Genomic DNA, 20,702 nt, shown 5'->3' on the forward strand with positions numbered 1-20,702 from the left:
TTCACGGAGCCGAGTTACAGAATGGGTATATGTTAATTTTTTAAATAATATATATATATTCATTTTTTAATATATATATTGTTACGAAATGCACAGGCGCGGTAAGATGGCTTTCCAACAAAACAGTTTTAGGGTTGCCATAAAATGGAAAGGGAAGGCACGGCTGTCACATTTGGCGAGAAATCGCCCATTTGGCGACAAAATTGGCGATATGCCACGGACGGATGGAGAACCTTCCGGAACGAATTCTTACCGGTTTAGCTCAGAATGTTCTCGAACACAAGCGAAAAGCTATGTAAACTCTGCTGGTTCGCAATCAGTCAGTGTAAGTGCCTCGTCTAGCAAGCTGATAGTCAGTCATTGAGAGAGTGCCTCGCATAGAGTGCAAGATAGTGTGTCTCATCTAGTTAGTCCGTGCGGAGACGATCGAGTTCACAGCCGGCCAGCGAGGCCGAGTGGGTCGTCGAGTGCATCGAAAATTCTCTTAGTGTATCGCGGTTAGTGCATCGTCGAGAGAGTGTGTTGAGCTCTGGGAACGACTGAACTGAAGAGTCGGGAGCCGTGCTCTGCGTGTCGTCGAGTGCATCGGAAGTTGTAGCGTGGAGAGTCTCGAGACGTGGAGTTCCGAGAACGACCGAGCAGAGTCGGGAGCTGTACTCTGGTGCTTTGCGGTGACGCTGTCTCCACCGTTATTGCCTGAAAGTGTGAAGGCTGTGTCGCCGATTGTTCCGACGTGTTTATAGATCTTCGACGACTGTAAGACGAGACTTTGGAGCTGTCCTGATCCCCACGAAACCCGTAACGAAAGTACCGAAGGCAGAAAAAATCGTAACAATATATATACATATATATTATTATTTTTTTTAAACTCCATACCTTTATTCACTTAAAATACCAGATCATTATTCTTTCAGATTCTCCAAAACTACATATTCAATAATGATTTAAATGAAAATAAGGTTAAAGTTAAGTTTTCGACGTCATAATTTGTTCTCATAAAGGGAAGATGAAGAGACAGAGCGGCAGCAAAAAGGTCTAAAGCGGCAAGAGGAGAAAAGAAATCTGACAAAAAAAAAAAAAAAAAAAAAAAAAAAATGGCACGAACTCTTTATTTATAGCAGCGATTACGTAACATGCCAGAATATTCTCGAAAGTGCTGGTCTAGGGTGCGGAAAGTTAATTAGAGGTTGCCTGTTCACGTATTTTTTATACGTGAACAGGCAACTCTGTATATTTAAAGCCACCGTATTTTTTTATAATTTACACACACACACACACACACATATATATATATATATATATATGCACACACACACATATATATATAGATATATATGTATATTTATATACTAGTGCTCAACTACATGTTAGAGCAGTCGTATATACAAAATTTAAACGTTCTGAGGCTACTCGTTTTTGAGTTCTGCAAGATACATTCATAGATACATACGTAGGTACGTATAGATATTACAAAAAAAAATCTCTTCTGAATCCACTTTAAATCCTTTTCGCAACCCGTTTTGGGAAAATGAGTCTTTTAGTCTTTGCTTACGTACAGATGTCATGCAAAAAACATTCTTAAACTGCATTCGATAGCGGTCAAAATGGATATTTTCGTTGAAATATGATACCCGAAATTTTTCGCGATTACAATACTTCCTTTTTACTTAAGGAAGTAAAGCTGATACAGATAACAAAATACAACTGGAATTTAAAACAAAAATTTTAAAATGTATATATGCTTCCATATAAGTTAGAAGTTAAACATATAAAGGGATGTTATAAAAACGGAGCAAAAACGTGTGTCTAATGAAGCAAAGTTCCTCTTTCCAACGAAGAAGCGAAATTAAAAATAAAACATATCCTTATCATCATTACAGTTATTCCTTTTAATTCGTTTCATTTTCCTAATCGCTTCAGGAATGCGAAATCCGCTTAATTGCTGCGTTTTTATTACTTTATTTCACTGCTCTTTCTTTCTGCTAGAACTGAATGTCGGATTGCAACTTTAAACTCTGAACACACACTAGGACCAGTAATAGGTCTGCAATGAAATTTATAGCTTGTAACTAATGTGTTTTTAACTAAATTCTTGCCGAGGAAGTTCATTTAAATAAAACTAAACAGATAAAAATCCATGCTAGTTGCAGGATTTGCTATTTTTTCATCAGTGAGCTAGGCAAGTTTGCTGTTTAAAAATCAAATAAAAATTGTAGAATTTAAAGACGTAATTAACTATTATTATTATTATTATTATTATTATTATTATTATTATTATTATTGGTAGTTGCATCTTTATTTCTAGACTTTTAAAAGTTGGCAGATAGCGATTAGACATGCATAAAGAGTGCGATACAAAGTACAAATCAAAATTAATAAGTGAATGGCTAGTGTTACTGAGAATCTTAACATTTTCGCTAAATCAAGACGTTCCGTGCAGGCAAGACTGTAAGCCAAATTTACAACCAATTCGATCTTAATTTTTGTAGCTGTTTTTAAAGCAGAATGATGACTTACATGTGAGATGTCATGCTGCATATGCTCCATCTTTATTTTCGTAGATGCTTTTCAAGCAGAATGATGGCTTACATGTGTGATGTCATGCTGCATATGCTCGATCTAAATTTTTGTTGGTGATTTTAAAGCAGAATGATGGCTAACGTGTGCGATGTCATGCTGCATATGCTCCATCTTGATTTTCGTAGATGTTTTTTAAGAAACATGGTGGCTTCCAAGTGCGATGTCATGCTGCATATGCTCGATCTAACATTTTGTACATGATTTTCAAACAGAATGATGGCTAACGTGTTCGATGTTATGCTGCATATGCTATACCAGAAGGATCTTTAATTTACTTAAATTGGTAATACCTTGTGATAATTGGGTTTTTTGTTATCTTATTTGCTAGTTACAGGTATTGTGTCAGTGAATTTCTAAAATACGGTTTAAGAATGTGATGTCTCATCACTGAAAACAATGATTGTTACTCGATAACAATTTCTATAACGATTTTTGCAGCTTTCATCGAATAAGCATAACGTACCCCCTTGGTAAAATTGTGCCAATATGGTTCACCATGCCTAGCTTAAAAATAAATGTCATTTCGACTAAAGAAGAGAAAACATCTACACCTTGCACGCACACACAAAAACCTGGGACAGTTCTATATCTCCCGTTCTACTGGACCAATTGCGAAATTCAAATTGCGTTTTCCATGTCTTGAAAGCGCAATTTAGGATATATACTAGATTTATATATAGCAATATTCTAACATAGGCATTTTAACACCAAACTGGACTTTTTCTGATATAACATACCAATGCGTTGTCCATATTTCGATTCTACGATTCAAATTATGCCTAGATATTAACTTTTGTAATTTTTGATGAGAAATTTACGGAGAAATTTTAAAATTTATCTTGGCACATTTTTTTTTCAGTTTGCGCCAAGAATAATTTACTTGGTGAACTTCTTAATTTATAGCAACCTATTTTTCTTTCCTTTTTTCATTGTACACGGACCGAAAATCTCGCAGAACGAAAACTAATTCTGCAGCATAATAGTGGCATACTACAAAATAATCAAACAAGGGGATGTCCGCAGGGTTCCTGCGCGGGACCCTTCCTATGGAACTTAACGTACAATAGTATACTTACACAGCCGTGGCCAAGTCACACGAAAATAGTTGCATATGCCGATGACACGGCACTAATAGTACAAGGCCCCACTAGAGAGCAATTGCAGAGAAACTGCCAAGAATCCTGCGACCTCTTTCAGGAGCGATGTGCAACGCTGAAGTTGAAGATTGTCGAAGAAAAATCCCAAGTTTTATTGATTCCAAAAAAGGGAGGCTGCCTAACGCGACAATCACGCATCACGCTCAATGGGAAACGACTTGCAATCAAGCAAAAACTCAAATACTTGGGAATAATATTTGATGACAAACTGAATTGGATAGCGCATGTGCTCTCCCTAAAACAGCACACAGCAAGCATCGCTCAGCAGCTCAAGATGATGAAAGGATACCGCTGGGGTCTCAACCCCCATATCCTCAAGATCCTCTATAACACCGTCACTGAGAAGATCGTGACATATGGAGCAGCTGTCTGGGCCTTACCGATGCAGGGCAGAAAAGTAAAGCATTTGCAAAGCATCCAACGGCCGTTTTTATTTAATATCACGAGAGCATTTAGAACTTCCCCGACCAATGCACTGGTAGTCCTGGCTGGCATACTACCCTTGTCCATTAGTGTCGAGAAGGAAGCTACGTACCAGATAGTCAAGCAACTCGGCCAAACAACACAATTTGGGGAAGAGGTGTTTACTGCAGATAACCTCGAAAGAGCAGTCATCAGCCTTGACAGGCACCCGTCTTTGCAAGGACGGGATGTTAATGTCAACCTAAAGCAGACCACAAGATCCACAGACATAGATGTTACCTATTATACGGATGGATCTAAAATAGACGACAGTGTGGGCTGTGCATATGCAGCACTTAAAGAGGGTAGAATAGTAAGCCAATGGAAGGGGCATTTGGAAGCGCACAATAGTGTCTTCCAAAGCGAGGCCACAGCTATAAGCTATGCACTGCAAGCGATAATTCAGTAGAGGCTATACAATAGTTACATAATAACAGACAGCCTGTCTACGTTATACGCCATCCTTAACCCCACCCACAGTTCTCCAATAATCGCAACTATTCAGGAATACCTCCGTGCTCATAAAGAATTTAAAATTAATCTAGAATGGACGAAAGCCCATATCGGGAATCATGGTAATGAGACTGCAGATCGGCTTGCAAAAGAAGCAGCCCATAATGTCGAAGCAGTCCCAGTACAAATCCCATGGCCGGTTTCTCATTTAAAACGGAATCTGCGCGCCACAGCTCTAGCACTCTGGCAGGCTGCGTGGGACAACGAAGACACAGGCCGCCGAGCGCATACATTTCTGCCTAAAGTAGATATGGAACTACTGGTTGCACGGCCACAAATGGTGTATTACATCACAGGGCATGGGCCCTTTCCAGTATATTTTGAGAAATTTGGAATCTCAAATTCGGATCAGTGCTGCTGCGGCGATCTGGGCACAGCAGAACACTACGTTCATGAATGTCCTCTCACGGAGGGAATGCACATTCCGTTCCCGCAGACGAACAGGGAGGCATTCAACAGATTTATGGTCAAGCAGCGACACCAGACCAACAAAATTACTCATATAATTGATAAGCTAATGGACATGGGTCCAGACTTATGCCATGTGTAAATATAACTGGTCAGTATGTCAGCATATTTCAACGTAAATCAGTATCATTCAAGCATAAGTAATCTAGGTATGTCTGCGATGTGTGTATATAGTGTGGGCAAGCGTGTCCTAATGTATGTTGTTATTATTATTATTATTATTATTATTATTATTATTATTATTATTATTATTATTACTATTATTTTATTTTTATTTTTATTGTGCTAGGTGTATATACTAGCTCTTTCTTATTATTCCAAAGCAAATTAAGGTAATGTAGGTATTTAGAAAGTATATGTATGTAACAGTGCTGGATTGCATGTCAGCAAATATGTATTAACAGAAGCATGTAAATAACTACTAATGTATATCTGCCCTTGTTTAGCCATGTACAATGCTATTCTTGAAGATTCAAAAATCACTGAACCGGGGCACTTTGGACCGGTGTCAACCCGGTGGCATTTGGTTCGCGGAACTGCCAACCGGATGGTCCAGGCTTTGGGTTTGGGCGCCCTGTGCAAGCCTCCCATGTGGCCTCTCTGGCTTTACTCTGTATAAGGGCGGACGTGGCCCTATATTCTAATTAACTTAATAGTAAAGGGGTGGTGGCCACGTCCTCCGTCACTATCACTATCACTATCATCATTCATACTTTCAAAAAATTTTAACAAAGTGCGTAAACCACATTTGGCGGTATTATCGCTTATAACGAATGTGCGAAATTTCAAAACGCTTCAATACGTAAATTTACGTATATCTTAAGAAATTTTGAATTAAAATCTCTAATGTTTTGCAGGTATACTTAGAAATACATCTACTTTAACATGATGGCAAAACAATTATGGGTTCTAATTCAAAATGCTTTCGAAAAATGAATAAAAATTATTTTAAATACAAATTTTAAAAGTAAATCTTAAAAACTCATAAAAACTAAAATGAATTTGAATTTTATTCAGAATGTACTTAATATTAGACAAATACCTCTATTAGAACAATGCTATATATAAATCTAATACATATCCTAAGTCGCGCTTTCGAGACATGAAAAACGCAATTTGAGTTTCGTCAATCGGCCCAGTAGAACGGGAGATATAGAACTGTCCCATTTTTTCCTCTCTCTCGTTTTCTCCACTCTCGTTTTGTGTTAGGAAAATCAAATATCTCAGCATTCATAATAATTCCAACAGAGTAAATAATTTTAAGCGATAGTTCCATTTAGGTGTTATTGTATACGTATGTTGCGTATTATTGTATACTTATGCTGCGTATTATTGTATACGAATTGTATATTACGTATTACTGTAAATCCGATCAATATGTTTCGTGTAGTAATGGACTAGTTTCGCGTTCTGATGAAGTAAACAATAATCATAAATATCCTTCTAATTTCCAAATAGATTATTTCCCAATTACACCTTGAAATATACTTTAACAGAGTTCCTCAGTACATGGCAGAGTTTTAGCAACTGATACAAGCATATTTTTCAATACCTAACATGCAAACGTTTCCGAATTTTCCTTTTTCACACTCTGCTAAAAGCACGTAAATTCCTAAATTAATTTTCGCCCACCAGCGGCCGAGCGGTAAAGATGCTGAACACTGGTAGTTCGGTCTGAGGTTCGAATCCCGCGAACGGGCTGGCTGCATGGGCGTTTTCGTGGTTTTCCCCTTATGTAACGTGTATACGAGCCAGTTTCCCTTAGAAAGTCCTCCACGAAGGCATCCCTCCCTTTAGGCAGATAGCCCTCGTGTGCTTTGCCATAATTAAATAATTCAATCCAAATCCACAATCCAATCCTAAATTAATTTTCCGATAACGTTCCCTATTAAGGGAATTGTTTCTTTTGTTTATTTAATTACGGCAAAGCACACTAGGGCTATCTGCCTAAGGGAAGAGATGCCTTCGTGGAGGACTTTCTATGGAAAACCGGCTCGTATTCACGTTACACATGGGGAAAACCAAGAAAACGCCAACGCAGCCAGACTGTTCGCGGGATTTGAACCTCGGACCGAACTACCAGTGTTCAGAGACTTTACCGCTCGGACGCTGGTGGGCCCCTATTAACCTTCTCCGGCACGCTACCTTTTAAAGACGGAATTTTGATAAAAAAAAGGTAGGCAATCTAATTAGGTCTAGAAGAGTACACAAGTAGAATTTTGTGAAGATAGCACTAATCGTTTTAATTCTGTGGGTGTGCACAAAGTGGCACACTAATTGAATAGAGCTTCGAAAAGAGTGCTGAAACGAGCATTGCTGTCAATGAAGTGACCGATGAGATGCAGAGAAACAAAGAATACAGACTCTTAGTTGTCCTAGATGAACGGTGAGCCCGGTCTGGGCACACCTAGGGTTCGCCGTTTGATTTTAAGCAAGATTTCAAAGTAAAAATGTAAAACTAATATAGAATAAGGATATTAACATACATCCAAAAAATAACATAGAAATTTCTTTTCGAACAATTCCTTTTATACCCTAAAAAAAATCTGGAAGCTTTCTTTGAAAAATGAGGGTCTTAAAAAACTAAACATGGCTAAAATATATGGACTGGTTTGTGTTGAGCTGCCATCTACTATAAATAAAAAAGGTTCAGAGTAACCTATAGTAACCTATAAATCCTTTTCATTCAATTTATCTGTACGTTCAGAAGGAAATTTTTAGGTGTGTCCAGACCGGACACACTGTGCCGCAAAGGGTTAAGAGAATGCAACTCCATTATTCCAGATCTGCAATTCCATCATGAAGAACTATAAACGTTGGTAACAACTATGACGTATGAACTATGACGTAATAACTATGACGTCATTGACTATACTACGAATGTTGGTAACAACTTATATATAGTATCCGCCAAGATCGCAGGCTCAAAATGTATAGGATGCTGATCATTGCTTGGATTGCGTTACAAAAATATAACTCAACAGCTATATCCTCGACACAGGGGGTCCTTTTTTAAAAATAGAAATGAAAAATATTATGTCACATGCAAAAAAAAAACTTTACTAAAAACATAAAACTATATGATAGAGGATACGTTATTAATGAAAGCTGCATATCTGTCACGAAAGCGAAAAGCCATCCTGTATAAAGACCCTCGTGACACGCACAGAGATAGAAGCTAGATCTATCACCTCTGTTATAGAACAGGTGATTGAAGCAAACTAGCGCGTTTCTCAGCGACACCAGAGGTCCGGAGTTCAATCTTCGGGCTGGGGAAGGTTGACTCAGCCTTTCATCCCTTAAGTGGGTCAATAAAATGAGTACCAATTCACTTGGGTTCTAAACACTGGAGGTCCTGCTACAAGCTGACCACTTGTCCAGGGCGTATGCTCATGCACCCCTTAGGAAAGGAAATATCAGGGCACTGCAGGCCATGGCCCGCTAGGACTGTGTGCCACATAATTTAGATTGAAGCATAACTGAACCTAGCTAGCTCTTAATCTTCCGCTCCAATTTTGAGGGAAAACACCCCGAGCGGGGTATCAGAGGGACTTCCACCCTCTTCCCCTACCACCATCTTTCTAGAGGACTTGGTTTGTCGTATATTTTGAGTGCCTCCTTGCTGCACAAGCGCTGTTAACTTATAATATGCATGCTTTCACCAGGATTCGAACTCGGGTCATTTGGTATGGCATTATCCTAACTACCACTATCCAATTACGTGGCACACTATGGGATGTGGTACATCCATTAACCACTATCCAGACTTGATAGTGGTACATTCACTAACCAGTATCTAGTCTACGTGGCACAGCCATATTATCCCAATTCTTCGAGTAATGATAATGTGTTTTTAATGATAATTAATTATTACTTATTTAGTTATCACTAATTTAAATAATCATTGTCTTTAGTTAATTTTTGATTTGCTAATTGCGAAACAGTATGGAAGGTGCTATATATTCTGCCGTCATTGCAATTCGAGAGTCATCTGCAGAACGTATAGCAAACTGAAAAATACTCAAAATGTGATTTCTTCCCATAAAAAATCTGCAAAACATTGGTGGCAAATAATGATATTACAGGAAATTACGGTATTGCTATGAGCTGAAATAAACCCGAAGATGATCAAGGTAGGTAGTAGAAGGTAGGCAGTGGAAGTACAATACTTAGTGTTGACACGTAGTGTGGCTGTACGTTTTCTCCTCAGAATCTACAAATTCTGTTTTGCACAGGATTTGCATCGAATGGCATGACTTTTGTAAATAGCTATTTCATCAAGACCTTCGTTACACTTGTTGAATGATGAGGCAAGTCTCTCACATGGCAGGGCCTTCCAGCAGCCACAACAACCGTGTGTGATCACAATTTGGTCTTCGATTGCAGAACCATCAGCTCCGCTAAATTCTCTGTGATATACCAAATGATTTTCTCGATGACCTATCCTGCTTGGTACTACATGGCATGCCGCTCTATCGTTCATTCCCCTTGCATGTGACTGACTATACTCCTATTCCTGAATTGCTGTGGAGGGGTGGTCATATGGTTGTGACGATGGTAATACTTGAGAACTCTGAATTTTCTCTGTGAGGCAATTGTAAGAAACCTGTGCTTCGAACCTTACTTAATATAGAAAGAGGTGAGTTTATTTATCTTCTTGCTGCATTCATATTTAGGGCCACCCTTTTGTTGGATCATATTCAGTGAGCTATTCGACAGAGCAGAAAAGCTTGTTTCGATATTTATGGTCGCTACTTCTAATATCGTCTCGGTTAAATGCAAAGTTACCGTATGCACCAATATTCATGTTTCCAATAAAACTTACTTTAAGAAAAATCGTATATTCTTCGCATTTCGTAAACATAACAGCACATTTTTTTTGCATTTTTCTGAAAAGCTTTATAAACATAATTATTGAATAATTTTTAAGTGTTACCGGCAAAGTTTGAAATCCGGCATTGTATATAATGACTAAAACTACGAAAACAGACGAAAACAGACTACGAAAACTCTGACACGATTTATATTTCACACATTTCTTTGGCATTCTGTAGAATACCAATGACAAACCGGCAAAATAGGAAATACATTTCCGATTCGTTTTCTAGTACCGCAACTACTTACCAGAACTAACTACTTACCAATCCATCTTTGCCTTTGGCCTTTAAAGAAATTATGTTTTAGTTCTGGTTTCATCAACAGATGGCGCCACTAGCTTATTTTCTGTCCAGGCTTTCTTCTTTTATCTAATCATTATATCCTATCTCGTTCATTTGCGCTTTTGCAGCTGAGGATGCTGGTTCGGTAAAACTATCGAAACTAGTCCTGTGAAAATTTAAAAATATAACGCTGATTTTTGTTGTTTGACTTCTGAATTAGTATTTGTTCGGCGTGTTATTGTGTCTTAATTACTTACGAGAAGTTAATAAATTAAGGAAAAAAGCCAAAATGACTACTAAAAAGGAGCCACGGGACTACTGGCCGCTGAATCGCGGGGACGTAATGTTTGTAGAAAACAAAAGTACATTCATTTATCCTGTTAAAGGAAGCGTCGAAACTATACGGACGTCACTGACGCTGAGTTATTTCCCGTACTTCATGAAACCTCATTGGAGTGATGGACACGGACGACGTGACAGAATGTTGAAAGAATTTTCAACCAAATACCAAAACGTTACATGTAACGATATTGTACTGTACAACCACCTTTGTGAGCCCTACCAGAAAAAACAAAAAAGGTATTAAAAAAAGGGCATTGTTTTGTAAAACTTATGCCTTTTTCAAAATTTATTTCCGTTGTCAGGTAGATTTCACTGATTTCCAATCCCATCCAGACAGAAAATACAAATTTATTATGTTGTACCGAGATCATCTCACTGTTTTTTTTACATATTTCGAATAAAAATTTTTTAATGGCACTCTTGCATTAATTTTTCAAAATAACATTTGTATTTTTTAGGAATCAACATTTTTTAAATAACAGCCTTATCATACCATTGTAAGGTTTATCCTAAGTTTTTAATGGTTATCTTTAATTAAAGCTACTTTCCTGTCTCTCCTAATTTCAGCTTACAATTTTCTGCGAGAGTGTGTTTATAGAATAGCGGATTATGCAAATGAGGAAGAGCGGTATTTAAGTCGAAGTTCCACCGACTTCGTTAGAGAGCCAGCGATTCTGAGTAGCGCGCGTTCGCCTTTTGGCTACATTCTCTCTTAGCTATTACTACGCTCGGCCGTATTTCAGGCACTTGATAGCTTCGCGAGTTAGTTAATATTTAGGGGCCAACTCCTTAGAATTTTGATAGTTTCGGCTATATCGTTTTCGTTAAGCATTAGTTAAATTAGATATCTTAGTATTCCCGAGTTCAAGCCCAAGTAGAGGCTCTTCTGTACGCTCTAAGACAGTACGCTCTCATATTTTAGTCTGGACAGGACCCCCTTTAAAATTATCACTTACATTGGGCCATAAATCAAATATTTATTGCATATCTAAAAGATAAAATATATAAAAGACGAAAGTGACTCACCTTGAGTAAAGGCAGCCCTGGGCAGCACCATTGAGGACGAAGTGTGGTCCTTTCTGAACACATACACACACACACACAGACACGCACGCACGCACACGGACAGGGGCTCAAGTACTTAGTCTGTCACAAGAACGTCAAACTATCGTCCTCAGCGGAGATGTAAAAACAGAAGAGGTGCAATTGTGAGTGGTGTGCTAGGGAAGGCGGAGGGGGGTGATGGAGCCGCATGGGGCGTGCCGGGGCTCAGGTCAGTGGCCGGGGCAGCTGCAAAGTAGCTCACGCCGGCTGGCTCCTAAAAAGAACAAAAAATACCAATAAATATTAACGGGATATTTATAAAACAGTAAATTTGGATATATACTAAGATATTGCTATATACATCCTTTGACAGAGAAGTTCCAGGACATTTTTTTTTTTAATTTCTGAATTTGCAATACTAAAGGAACAAATGTTGTTATGTTACATGGTATGTATTCTTATTTGACACGAGCTTGGCCATGCTTCCCGCAAACTTACTAGGTGGCAGGGCTGTGCTTAGCAAAATACTATTCGGATTCTTGTCGCATAGTGACACAATGGATGCCGATTTGCCGCGCAGACGGTATAGTGATTAGGGGAGTAAACGCTGAGTTGGCTTCCGTCCCAGGTATAGATATATCCATGCAGAATTGGTTACCAACTCAACGGGAGTTAACCACTAGCTGCCAGGCCGCAGCCCCAGGCTGAGCAGACGACATTTATAAAATGCAAAAAAGAAATATACATTCGCATACAAAACACTTAAAGAAATGTACAATCAAAATATATGTATATACATATAAATACCACCTCAGATACAGATATACACACACTTACATACATTCCGAAGCAAATAAAAGTATACATACTCTCACTCATATTCATATATACATTTAAACAAATATACGTTATCATGACAGTTAAAGTTCACATGAAGCATGACATTAAGGTACGCGTGATCCTTAGTATAAATTAGGTACAATTAATAAAAGATATAAACATGTACAGATATAGTACATCATTCAGATACAGTACAAACTTTGTGTATGAAAACCTGGCACAGTATAAATACAAAATTACATATTGAACATACGTAACACATACTCTGTTGCTGACACCTTATATAGTTACTACCTTATATAGTTCTAACGTGTATACTGCTATGCTTTGCAGAGCAAGTAATCTCTCTTCAGGTTACTAAATGTTGCAGTTCAAGAAGAGTTAATGCCATACTGAAGGTGCGATGTCTATTTCTAAGAGAATTGTGCTTAGAAATGGCATTATTAGAACCTAATGTGTGTTAGACACGACTCAAGTTTGTACCTTATGGCTACTATCTTCCAGCGTCAGAAGAGTAATTTCTAGTACAGTAGTCAATTATTGTTTTCAATTTCCGCTGGACAACTCTGTTACTTTGTAGATTCTGAAATGAATTTGGCCATAATCTGGTTTCTGGTTGCTTGAGGCTGTAAAGTGCTGTGTGTGGGCAAGAGAACACAAAATGGTCTGGATGACCCTCTTCCCCATATTCACAGTTACCATTCTCTCTCAAGCCAAAGCGGCAGAGGTATGAAGGGAAGGGCCCATGATCAGTGAGGAAATACGTCATGCAATTGCTATTAGTTTAGATTGTTGTCTTGACCTTGGGAATGAGATCGTAAACAGGCCTTAGTGTGCAGGCTTGATCCCAACGTTCTTGCCATATTCCTAGGAGCTGATGAAATGTCCGACTCTTTAGGTCCGAGACTGCCCTAAGGGTCGGGACTTCTCACAAAGTGAATGAATCCGCTGCTCCCTTTGCGACAACATCTGTGATCTCATTTTCTTCTATTCCCGTATGAGCGGGCACCCAGATGAGTGAGGGTCTTTGCGAGGCAGACATGTGGGTTAGAATGTCTCTAATACTGCTGACGATAGGGCTGCGAGAACGAATTCCAGCTATCTCAGGGAGGCTTGAGGCTGAGTCTGTGAGATGATATTGGGAACTGTGGGATTATTCTTCAGGTGGAGAAGAGCTGCTCTAATAGCTATGAGCTCCGGCTGAAAGACAGAATTTTCAGAAGCGAGCTTTCTTTTTCACTCATACGTTAAAGCTCCTCCAGAAATTATACAGATTCCGCTTTCCGTGCCCCCTGGAGTTTTAGAGCCATCAGTGAAAACACTATTTGCAAATCCCGCGTCCTGTGTTCTATTAAAGTAGATAGCGTCCACGAGGTTATTTTTAGCAGGGTGGGAGAGAGCTTGCGGTATGTGATGCACATAATCTGTATGGATAGGAATTTGTCCCCAGAGACTCATGGTGCGTCGTAGCCCGCTTACGTTAACCACTGCAGCCTCTCGTTCAGTTAACAAGTCCAGAGGCGGCGTGCCTGCGATAATTTGTAGGGGTACCGTGGACGTGGTACGATAAGCATTGCAAATGAGAAGAAGCTGCTGTCGCTGTATAGAGAGTAGTGAACGTCTGATTTGGGAAGCGATGTTAGTTCTTCAAATAGCACCGACATACAGAATAATTCTTTCCATTACTGTTTTGTACTATATTCTAAGCAAGTGACATGGGATACTCCATCTTAACGAGGATGTTGATCGCATGGAAATAGTCAGTCTGTTGATTCTTAACTTTAAACAAGAGATGTGTGGTTGCCAAAATCCCCCGTGAAACGTGGAACATAATTAAATAAGCGTATGCAAGAGAGCCACTTTCGAGAAGTTGTGTTCTCGAGTCGCACAAAAGGTTTCGTGCATGCAGAGATTCAGTGCAATGGGATCTCAAAGCTCGTCGCCCGTCTCTAGCACATACCGATCCAAACGGGTAGCATGTTATTGCAAGAAGACCGTCGTGTAACTGTGCGTATGATATCAGAAGAACTGAATTTAAATCATGATGTGTCATACGATTTTTCGCGAAGATTTAGGGAAACGGGAAATTAATGCAAGTATCGCCCCTCACTCACTAACAGATGAACAGAAAGGGTAAAGACGAAGAATTTATGCTCGATAGAGCCAGACGGGATCCAGCATTTGTGTCAAAGACTATTGTGACTTTTTCTTGTTTCCGTGAGTGAAGAGGTGACTGAAAGGAAAGCTTCCTCAACAGTATTGCAGACATACAACGGGCTGTGACAAATGAGAGTGAAAGCATCGCAGTTGAAGATTTCTCCGCTTGCTTCCAAGACCTCCAGAAACGTCGGCAGTGATTGTCCCACATTTGTGTCGAAGATTATTGTGATTTTTTTCTTGTTTACATGAGTGAAAAAGGGACCGAAAGGAACGCTTTTGCAAGATTATTGCAGATACCCAACGGGCGGTGACAAATGAGCTCGCAAGCATCGCAGTTGAAGATTTCCTTGCGAAACGTTGCCAGTTGTGTATAAATAGCCAAGGGGACTACTTTGATAGCAGGCAGGATCATTACCTGGAAAATCAATTTTCTAATTTATTTTACGACCTCTGTCCTGGAACTCTTCTGTCAAAGTATGTATGTCACAGAAAAAAAAAATAAATAAATAAAAAATAAAAGATCAAGAAATTGTTAAATATGTTACCAAGAAATGGTTAAATATGTTACCAAGAAATTGTTAAATATAAATTAATAGTAAATGTATCTCAAGCTCTTATAGAAGTTAATACATACTTCCTGATCATAATAGTGCTTCACACTCTTAATAAACACTCTTTAACAGAACAGTTTTCCAATTTAAGAAGCATCCATATACAGAAAATAACACAACATTAAAGACGCACATGTATGTCGTGTCCAAAATGATGAGAATGTTATTCTTTATACATGGGAAAAAGGGATAGGGAAAAGGCGATTAGAAGAGATTAAAGCAATTAAATCCATGTTATTTACAGCCGTACATTAACAAACCGCAAAGTACGTTTTCCTATCTTGTTGTGGTCGAAGATGCAGATGAGTCTATAACAGTTTTACGTTACAGACTGACAGAGAACTTTAAAAAATTTTGTTCTGAATCACTGGAGTTAAGTGAGCACAGCTTAAAAGGTTGGTTTAAACGTCTTTTCTTTCTCCTTCCAGCATGCCTATCTGGTGAAACGGTTAGCACAATCGGAACGTATTCGAGAGGTCCAAGTTCGTGTCCAGACGAGTGCTTTGCACATTTTTCACCTCTCCTGCTTCAAAATAACCTCGCACATTTCATCACCAGGATTTGGCGATTGGGTAGCCTAATCCCCAGTCGCCATTTATAAAAGGAGCAGTATATAAGGTATATTCTCCCTCCTTCTAGCATGCTTTCGTGGTGTAACGGATAACACACTCGGCGCGTATTCAAGGTTCAGGGGTCCAGGTTCTATTCATGGCGAGGACACTGCACATTTTTCATCTCTAATACTTCAAAATAACCTAATGCCTCTTAAAAGCTTATGATGATACTTTTGTCTTCAGGTGAGGAAAGGCATGTATGGGAAAAATGGAGAACGATGAGGAAGAACAGCGCCTCATGGGTACTTCAGTGTCGAGGAAAGAGAACAACGTGACTCGAAGAGTTGCAAGTACTTATAGGTATTCTAATATATGAGAAAAAAATACAAGCCCCCCCAAAAAAAATCTGAAAAGTTTCAGATTTTAAATTACGCCCAAAGGGGCGTTTTTTTAACGTTTTGTGTGTTACCTTTATTTTTTAAATATCATATTCTTTGCACTTAAACCATAAAATTCAGTTCAGTAGCAATGTCGCATAATAATTTTAAAATGAGCAAATGTTCAGAATTTCCGATACACAGTTCCGAGCCCGCTGGAAATAAAAAGTTTTATTCCCCCGCAGTAGAGTGTTGCCATTGCTCGCTTTGAAATCGTTGAGTTTGTTACTCAAAAATTCGTTAAAGTTTTACAAAACATGAAATCGATCATAAAACAAATTCCAAATTTCAAATTTGGTCTTCCACATGCCCATATTCGTAGAAGGATTACGTCATTCAAAATTCGATAGCTCTATAAAAGCATATAAAAGCATGCAGTTTCAATAAAAACATTACATCCTTCTCGCAGTTTTTGAGACGTACTGTATATGGTAAGGAGAAACACTCTACGTATAAACAAAGAAATTCATAAAGATTATAAATGAACTGAAAATTCAGAAAACTTTAACTTTTAAATTTAAAAAACAACTTTTAAATTGTTGGTAATTCTAGAACTATTGTATGGAGATTAACTAAAGAACCTTAACCGGAAGATGAGAACAACATAATTTTTTAAAGGTAAAAATGCGCAATTTATCAACCTGTGAAGAATATAAAAAATGAGCTGACTGAGCTAAATAACATACATATATATATATATCTATATATATTGGTGCAGAAGATTGCAACGAAAGCGAGAGGTGTACAACTATATGTTACAGCAGTCCCATATACAAAATTTACACGTTCTGAGGCCACTCGTTTTTGAATTATGCGAGATACATACATACGTACGAACAGACGCCAGGAAAAATTTCTTCTGAATTCATTTTAAATCTTTTTTGTACCCCATTTTTGGAAAAAGTATCCTTTATTATGTCCTTATGTACAGATGTCGCACGAAAACATAGTTAAATTGCATTTAATACGGTTAAAATGAATATTTTCTTTGAAATATGATACACGAAATTTTTCGTGATTACAATACTTCCTTTACATCGTACAAGGAAGTAAAAATATAAAAGAAAATGAGAATAAAATAAATATATATTGCTAGGACTGAGAAAATGGATGATTAATACTATACAAATCAAAATAAACAGTCTGGCAGTTGTAGCTTTTACGTTGGATTAATAGAGTATACCTGAAAAAGTCTGCTTATTAGGTAACAATTATCAGATAACACCTTGAAGCATATTTTGGAAATGAAATACACGCTTTTGAATGAAACAAAGATGTTTCTTTTCAGTGAGGGCGATGGCAAAAAAAAATTAATAATAATAATAAAAAAAAACTGAAAGGTTTCAGATTTTAAATTACGTCTGAAGTGGTGTTTTTATAACGTTTTGTGTGTTATCTTTTTTATTATATATCATGTTCTTTGCACTTAAACCATAAAATTCAGTTCAATAGCAATGTTGCAAAATAATTTTAAAATGAACATACCTTTAGAATTTCTGATACACCGTTCCACGCGCTGGAGATAAAGAGGTTCCCCCCCCCGAAGAGTGTTGCCATGGCTCCTTTGAAATCCTTGAGTTTGTTAATTGAAAATTCGTTGAAGATTTACAAAATATGAAATCGATAATAAACCAAATTTGAAATTTCAAATTTGGGTTTCCACATGCCGTATTCGCAGTAGGATTACGTCATTCAAAATTCTATGATCCGTGTTTTATCACAATGCGAGAAATATACATACATTTATGGAAATTTTTCATTATTTAATTTCTTCAAATATAATGCAGGTCTCTAACATTTGGTGGCAACAGTTTTAAAAGTGAAACGGAGATTTATAGTGATTTAACGCAAAATCGCATAACGAAAACAATAGTCCTTCAGAGGCAAACCCCCTTTGGGCTAAAAGATATGAGGCAAAAAGTACAATTTTCTTCCTCCTTTCTGCATGCCGTCATGGTGTAAAGGTAGCACACTTGGTGCGTAATCGAGAAGTTCTAATTATCATAGCTAAATAATTTACATTTTTGGAGCTAGAGAAATAGTGTAAAGTGACAGGGCGAAATAAGTATGAGTATGTCACGGTGCACGCACGAAAGTTAAAGACTAAGTTCAAACAAAATATAGAAAGGTTTAAGAAAACAATATTCTTACTTTTTAGTGTTCAAGATATCTTGGTAGCATATACTTATGCAACATTTCTACAAATAAGTCAAGCAGGTTTATGCAGTTGTCGGGCTCTCTTGTAGAATATAATACTCGGAATATCATTTACAGTGCCTGGTTATCGTTTTTTGAATCTTGTTCGTACAGGGTGACACTTTTAGGAATGACCTATTTGATTGGACTGTAGTTTTGTTAAAAAGTAATCGATTTTAATGCGGGGTGCGGCAAAAGATTCAGGAAAGAGGAAACTTTATTGGCCCGCCCCGTTTATTGACGTGCAAAGCTGGAAAAATAAAAGAAATAAGAAATAACGAAAACCGTGAAATACTATATAAGGAAGTACGGCCCGCGTTTTTGAAACGTTGTTAAAACTCCGATTTCCATGTGGCATACCAAACGTGACTAGTAAGGATATAAGGTATTTCTCCAGCCTTCTTAGCATGCCTTCGTGGTGTAATGGTCAGCACACTCGGCGCATGTTCGAGAGGTCCGAGGTTCGAGTCCCAATGACAGCATTACTCATTTTTCAAATCTCCTGCTCCAAATAACCTAATGCCTCTACAGTGGCGCCCAAAATAAAAAAAAAATAGGTGGTGGATGATGATTCTCCACTACCAGGATTTGGCGACTGGTTCCTCTAATCCCCAGTCGCCCTTTAAAAGGAGGTATATTAGGTATTTCTCCCCCCTTCTTAGCATGACTTCGTGGTGTAATGGTGAGCGCACTCGGCGCGTATGGCAGAGGTCAGTGGTTAGACTCCTGCGAGGGTATGGCTCATTTTTCACGTCTCCTGCTCGAAATAACATAATGTCTCTCTCTACAGAGATTTGTAAAGGTTATAAAGTTTTAAATTACTTACCCTACAATAGGCTTTTGAAATGACCAGCCTCCTTCCGTAAGCATAACTGAACTCGCCGCTCCATGTTGGCTGCGACACTTCCCAATGTGTCGATAGTGATGTTTGCAATTTCCCTAGAAATGGTATCCTATAATTCATATAATGTTCGTGTTTTATTGGGATAGAAAAGACCCTTTATAAAACTCCACAAGGAGAAATCTGACGACTGCGAAGGCCACAAAACTTTATAAATAATTGGGTCACCAAATAAACTCCTGATGAAGTGCATAATTTCTTTTGACGTGTGGCATGTGGCGAAACGTCAAACTGTTCTGACTTGAACAGTATGCAGTCCCTTTTGTATGGAATTTCGAGGAATGATGTAGCTTTCGTTATTTCTTATTTCTTTGTGTATCTGGCGGTGTGCATCAAAAAAATGGGGACGGACCACTAAATTTTCATCCTTCCTGAATCTTTTGTCGCAAACCGCATTAAAATTGGATACATTTTAATAAAACTGCAGCCCAGTGAAATATGTCAGCTCTAAAAGAATCACACTAAACTATTAAAATTTGATTCGAGAAGTTAAAAAAAAAGTTATCTACAGGTGATTCAAAGATCTTCTTTTTACTTAAAATGATCCACTTTAAGTAGAAGAATGTGATCTACAGGTGGGAACACGAAAAAGGAGGGAATGAGAATTCCTTTCTGGAAACTGCTTGACGAGAATGGAATTATGTGACGACTCATTGTCATACAGTTAAACCACTTATGTCATCGAGATGTTTTTCGGCTTAGACAAACTGAGTTCTTTTTAACTCTCTATTCATTGCCTTTTTGAAAAATGCAGAATTATTACTTCTTCCTCAGAAATAAATTCCTTCTAAGTTACTCATTTCCAATGAATGGTGGTTTGCTCAAGATTTCTGAAACGAAAACTTGTTTAACCCTTAGAACACCGAAACAGCCGCTAACCTGTATCCATAAAATACCGAAACGCCCGTCCCCGTCCATTAGCTATCCCGTCTGTTTCCTCCCCTCCCTGTTCATTAACGTACAATGTGTGAAGATTTCAAATGACATCCTTTCTAATTCCTAACAGCGAAGCTTCCATTAGCCTTTTGGGAGAAACTCGTTCAGTAAAGTGATACAATGTATTTGGGGTAATCGGTACGGGCATGCCTTAGGGGAAGGGAAGAAAGCAACTTAGCAATCTCGGCCGTTTTGGACGGTTTTGGTCGTTTGAATGAAAGGCAATCTCGAGCGTTTTGGCCTTTAAAGGGTTAATCACGATAAATGATTTTCAGCTTAAGCAGATTATTACCGTTTTGTTTCAGGACTATGAAACAAGCATCAAAAATCAAACTTGCGAAA

General features: G+C 38.2%; 1 protein-coding gene across 1 annotated transcript in view; it reads right to left on the minus strand.

The window, feature by feature from the left end:
* LOC118185821 (uncharacterized) overlaps nucleotides 1-20,702 on the minus strand; it is a 781,755-nt gene that overhangs the window by 490,720 nt on the left and 270,333 nt on the right. Inside the window, exon 3 of the mRNA XM_085822881.1 lies at nucleotides 11,708-11,999. Within this exon, the coding sequence (XP_085679007.1) occupies nucleotides 11,708-11,738 (31 nt within the window). The 5' untranslated portion in view covers nucleotides 11,739-11,999. The remainder of the gene's footprint in view (nucleotides 1-11,707; nucleotides 12,000-20,702) is intronic.

Source organism: Stegodyphus dumicola, chromosome 1 (genome assembly GCF_044657685.1).
Source record: "Stegodyphus dumicola isolate Sdum_Otavi_A_Nest chromosome 1, ASM4465768v1".
Lineage (NCBI taxonomy): Eukaryota > Metazoa > Arthropoda > Arachnida > Araneae > Eresidae > Stegodyphus > Stegodyphus dumicola.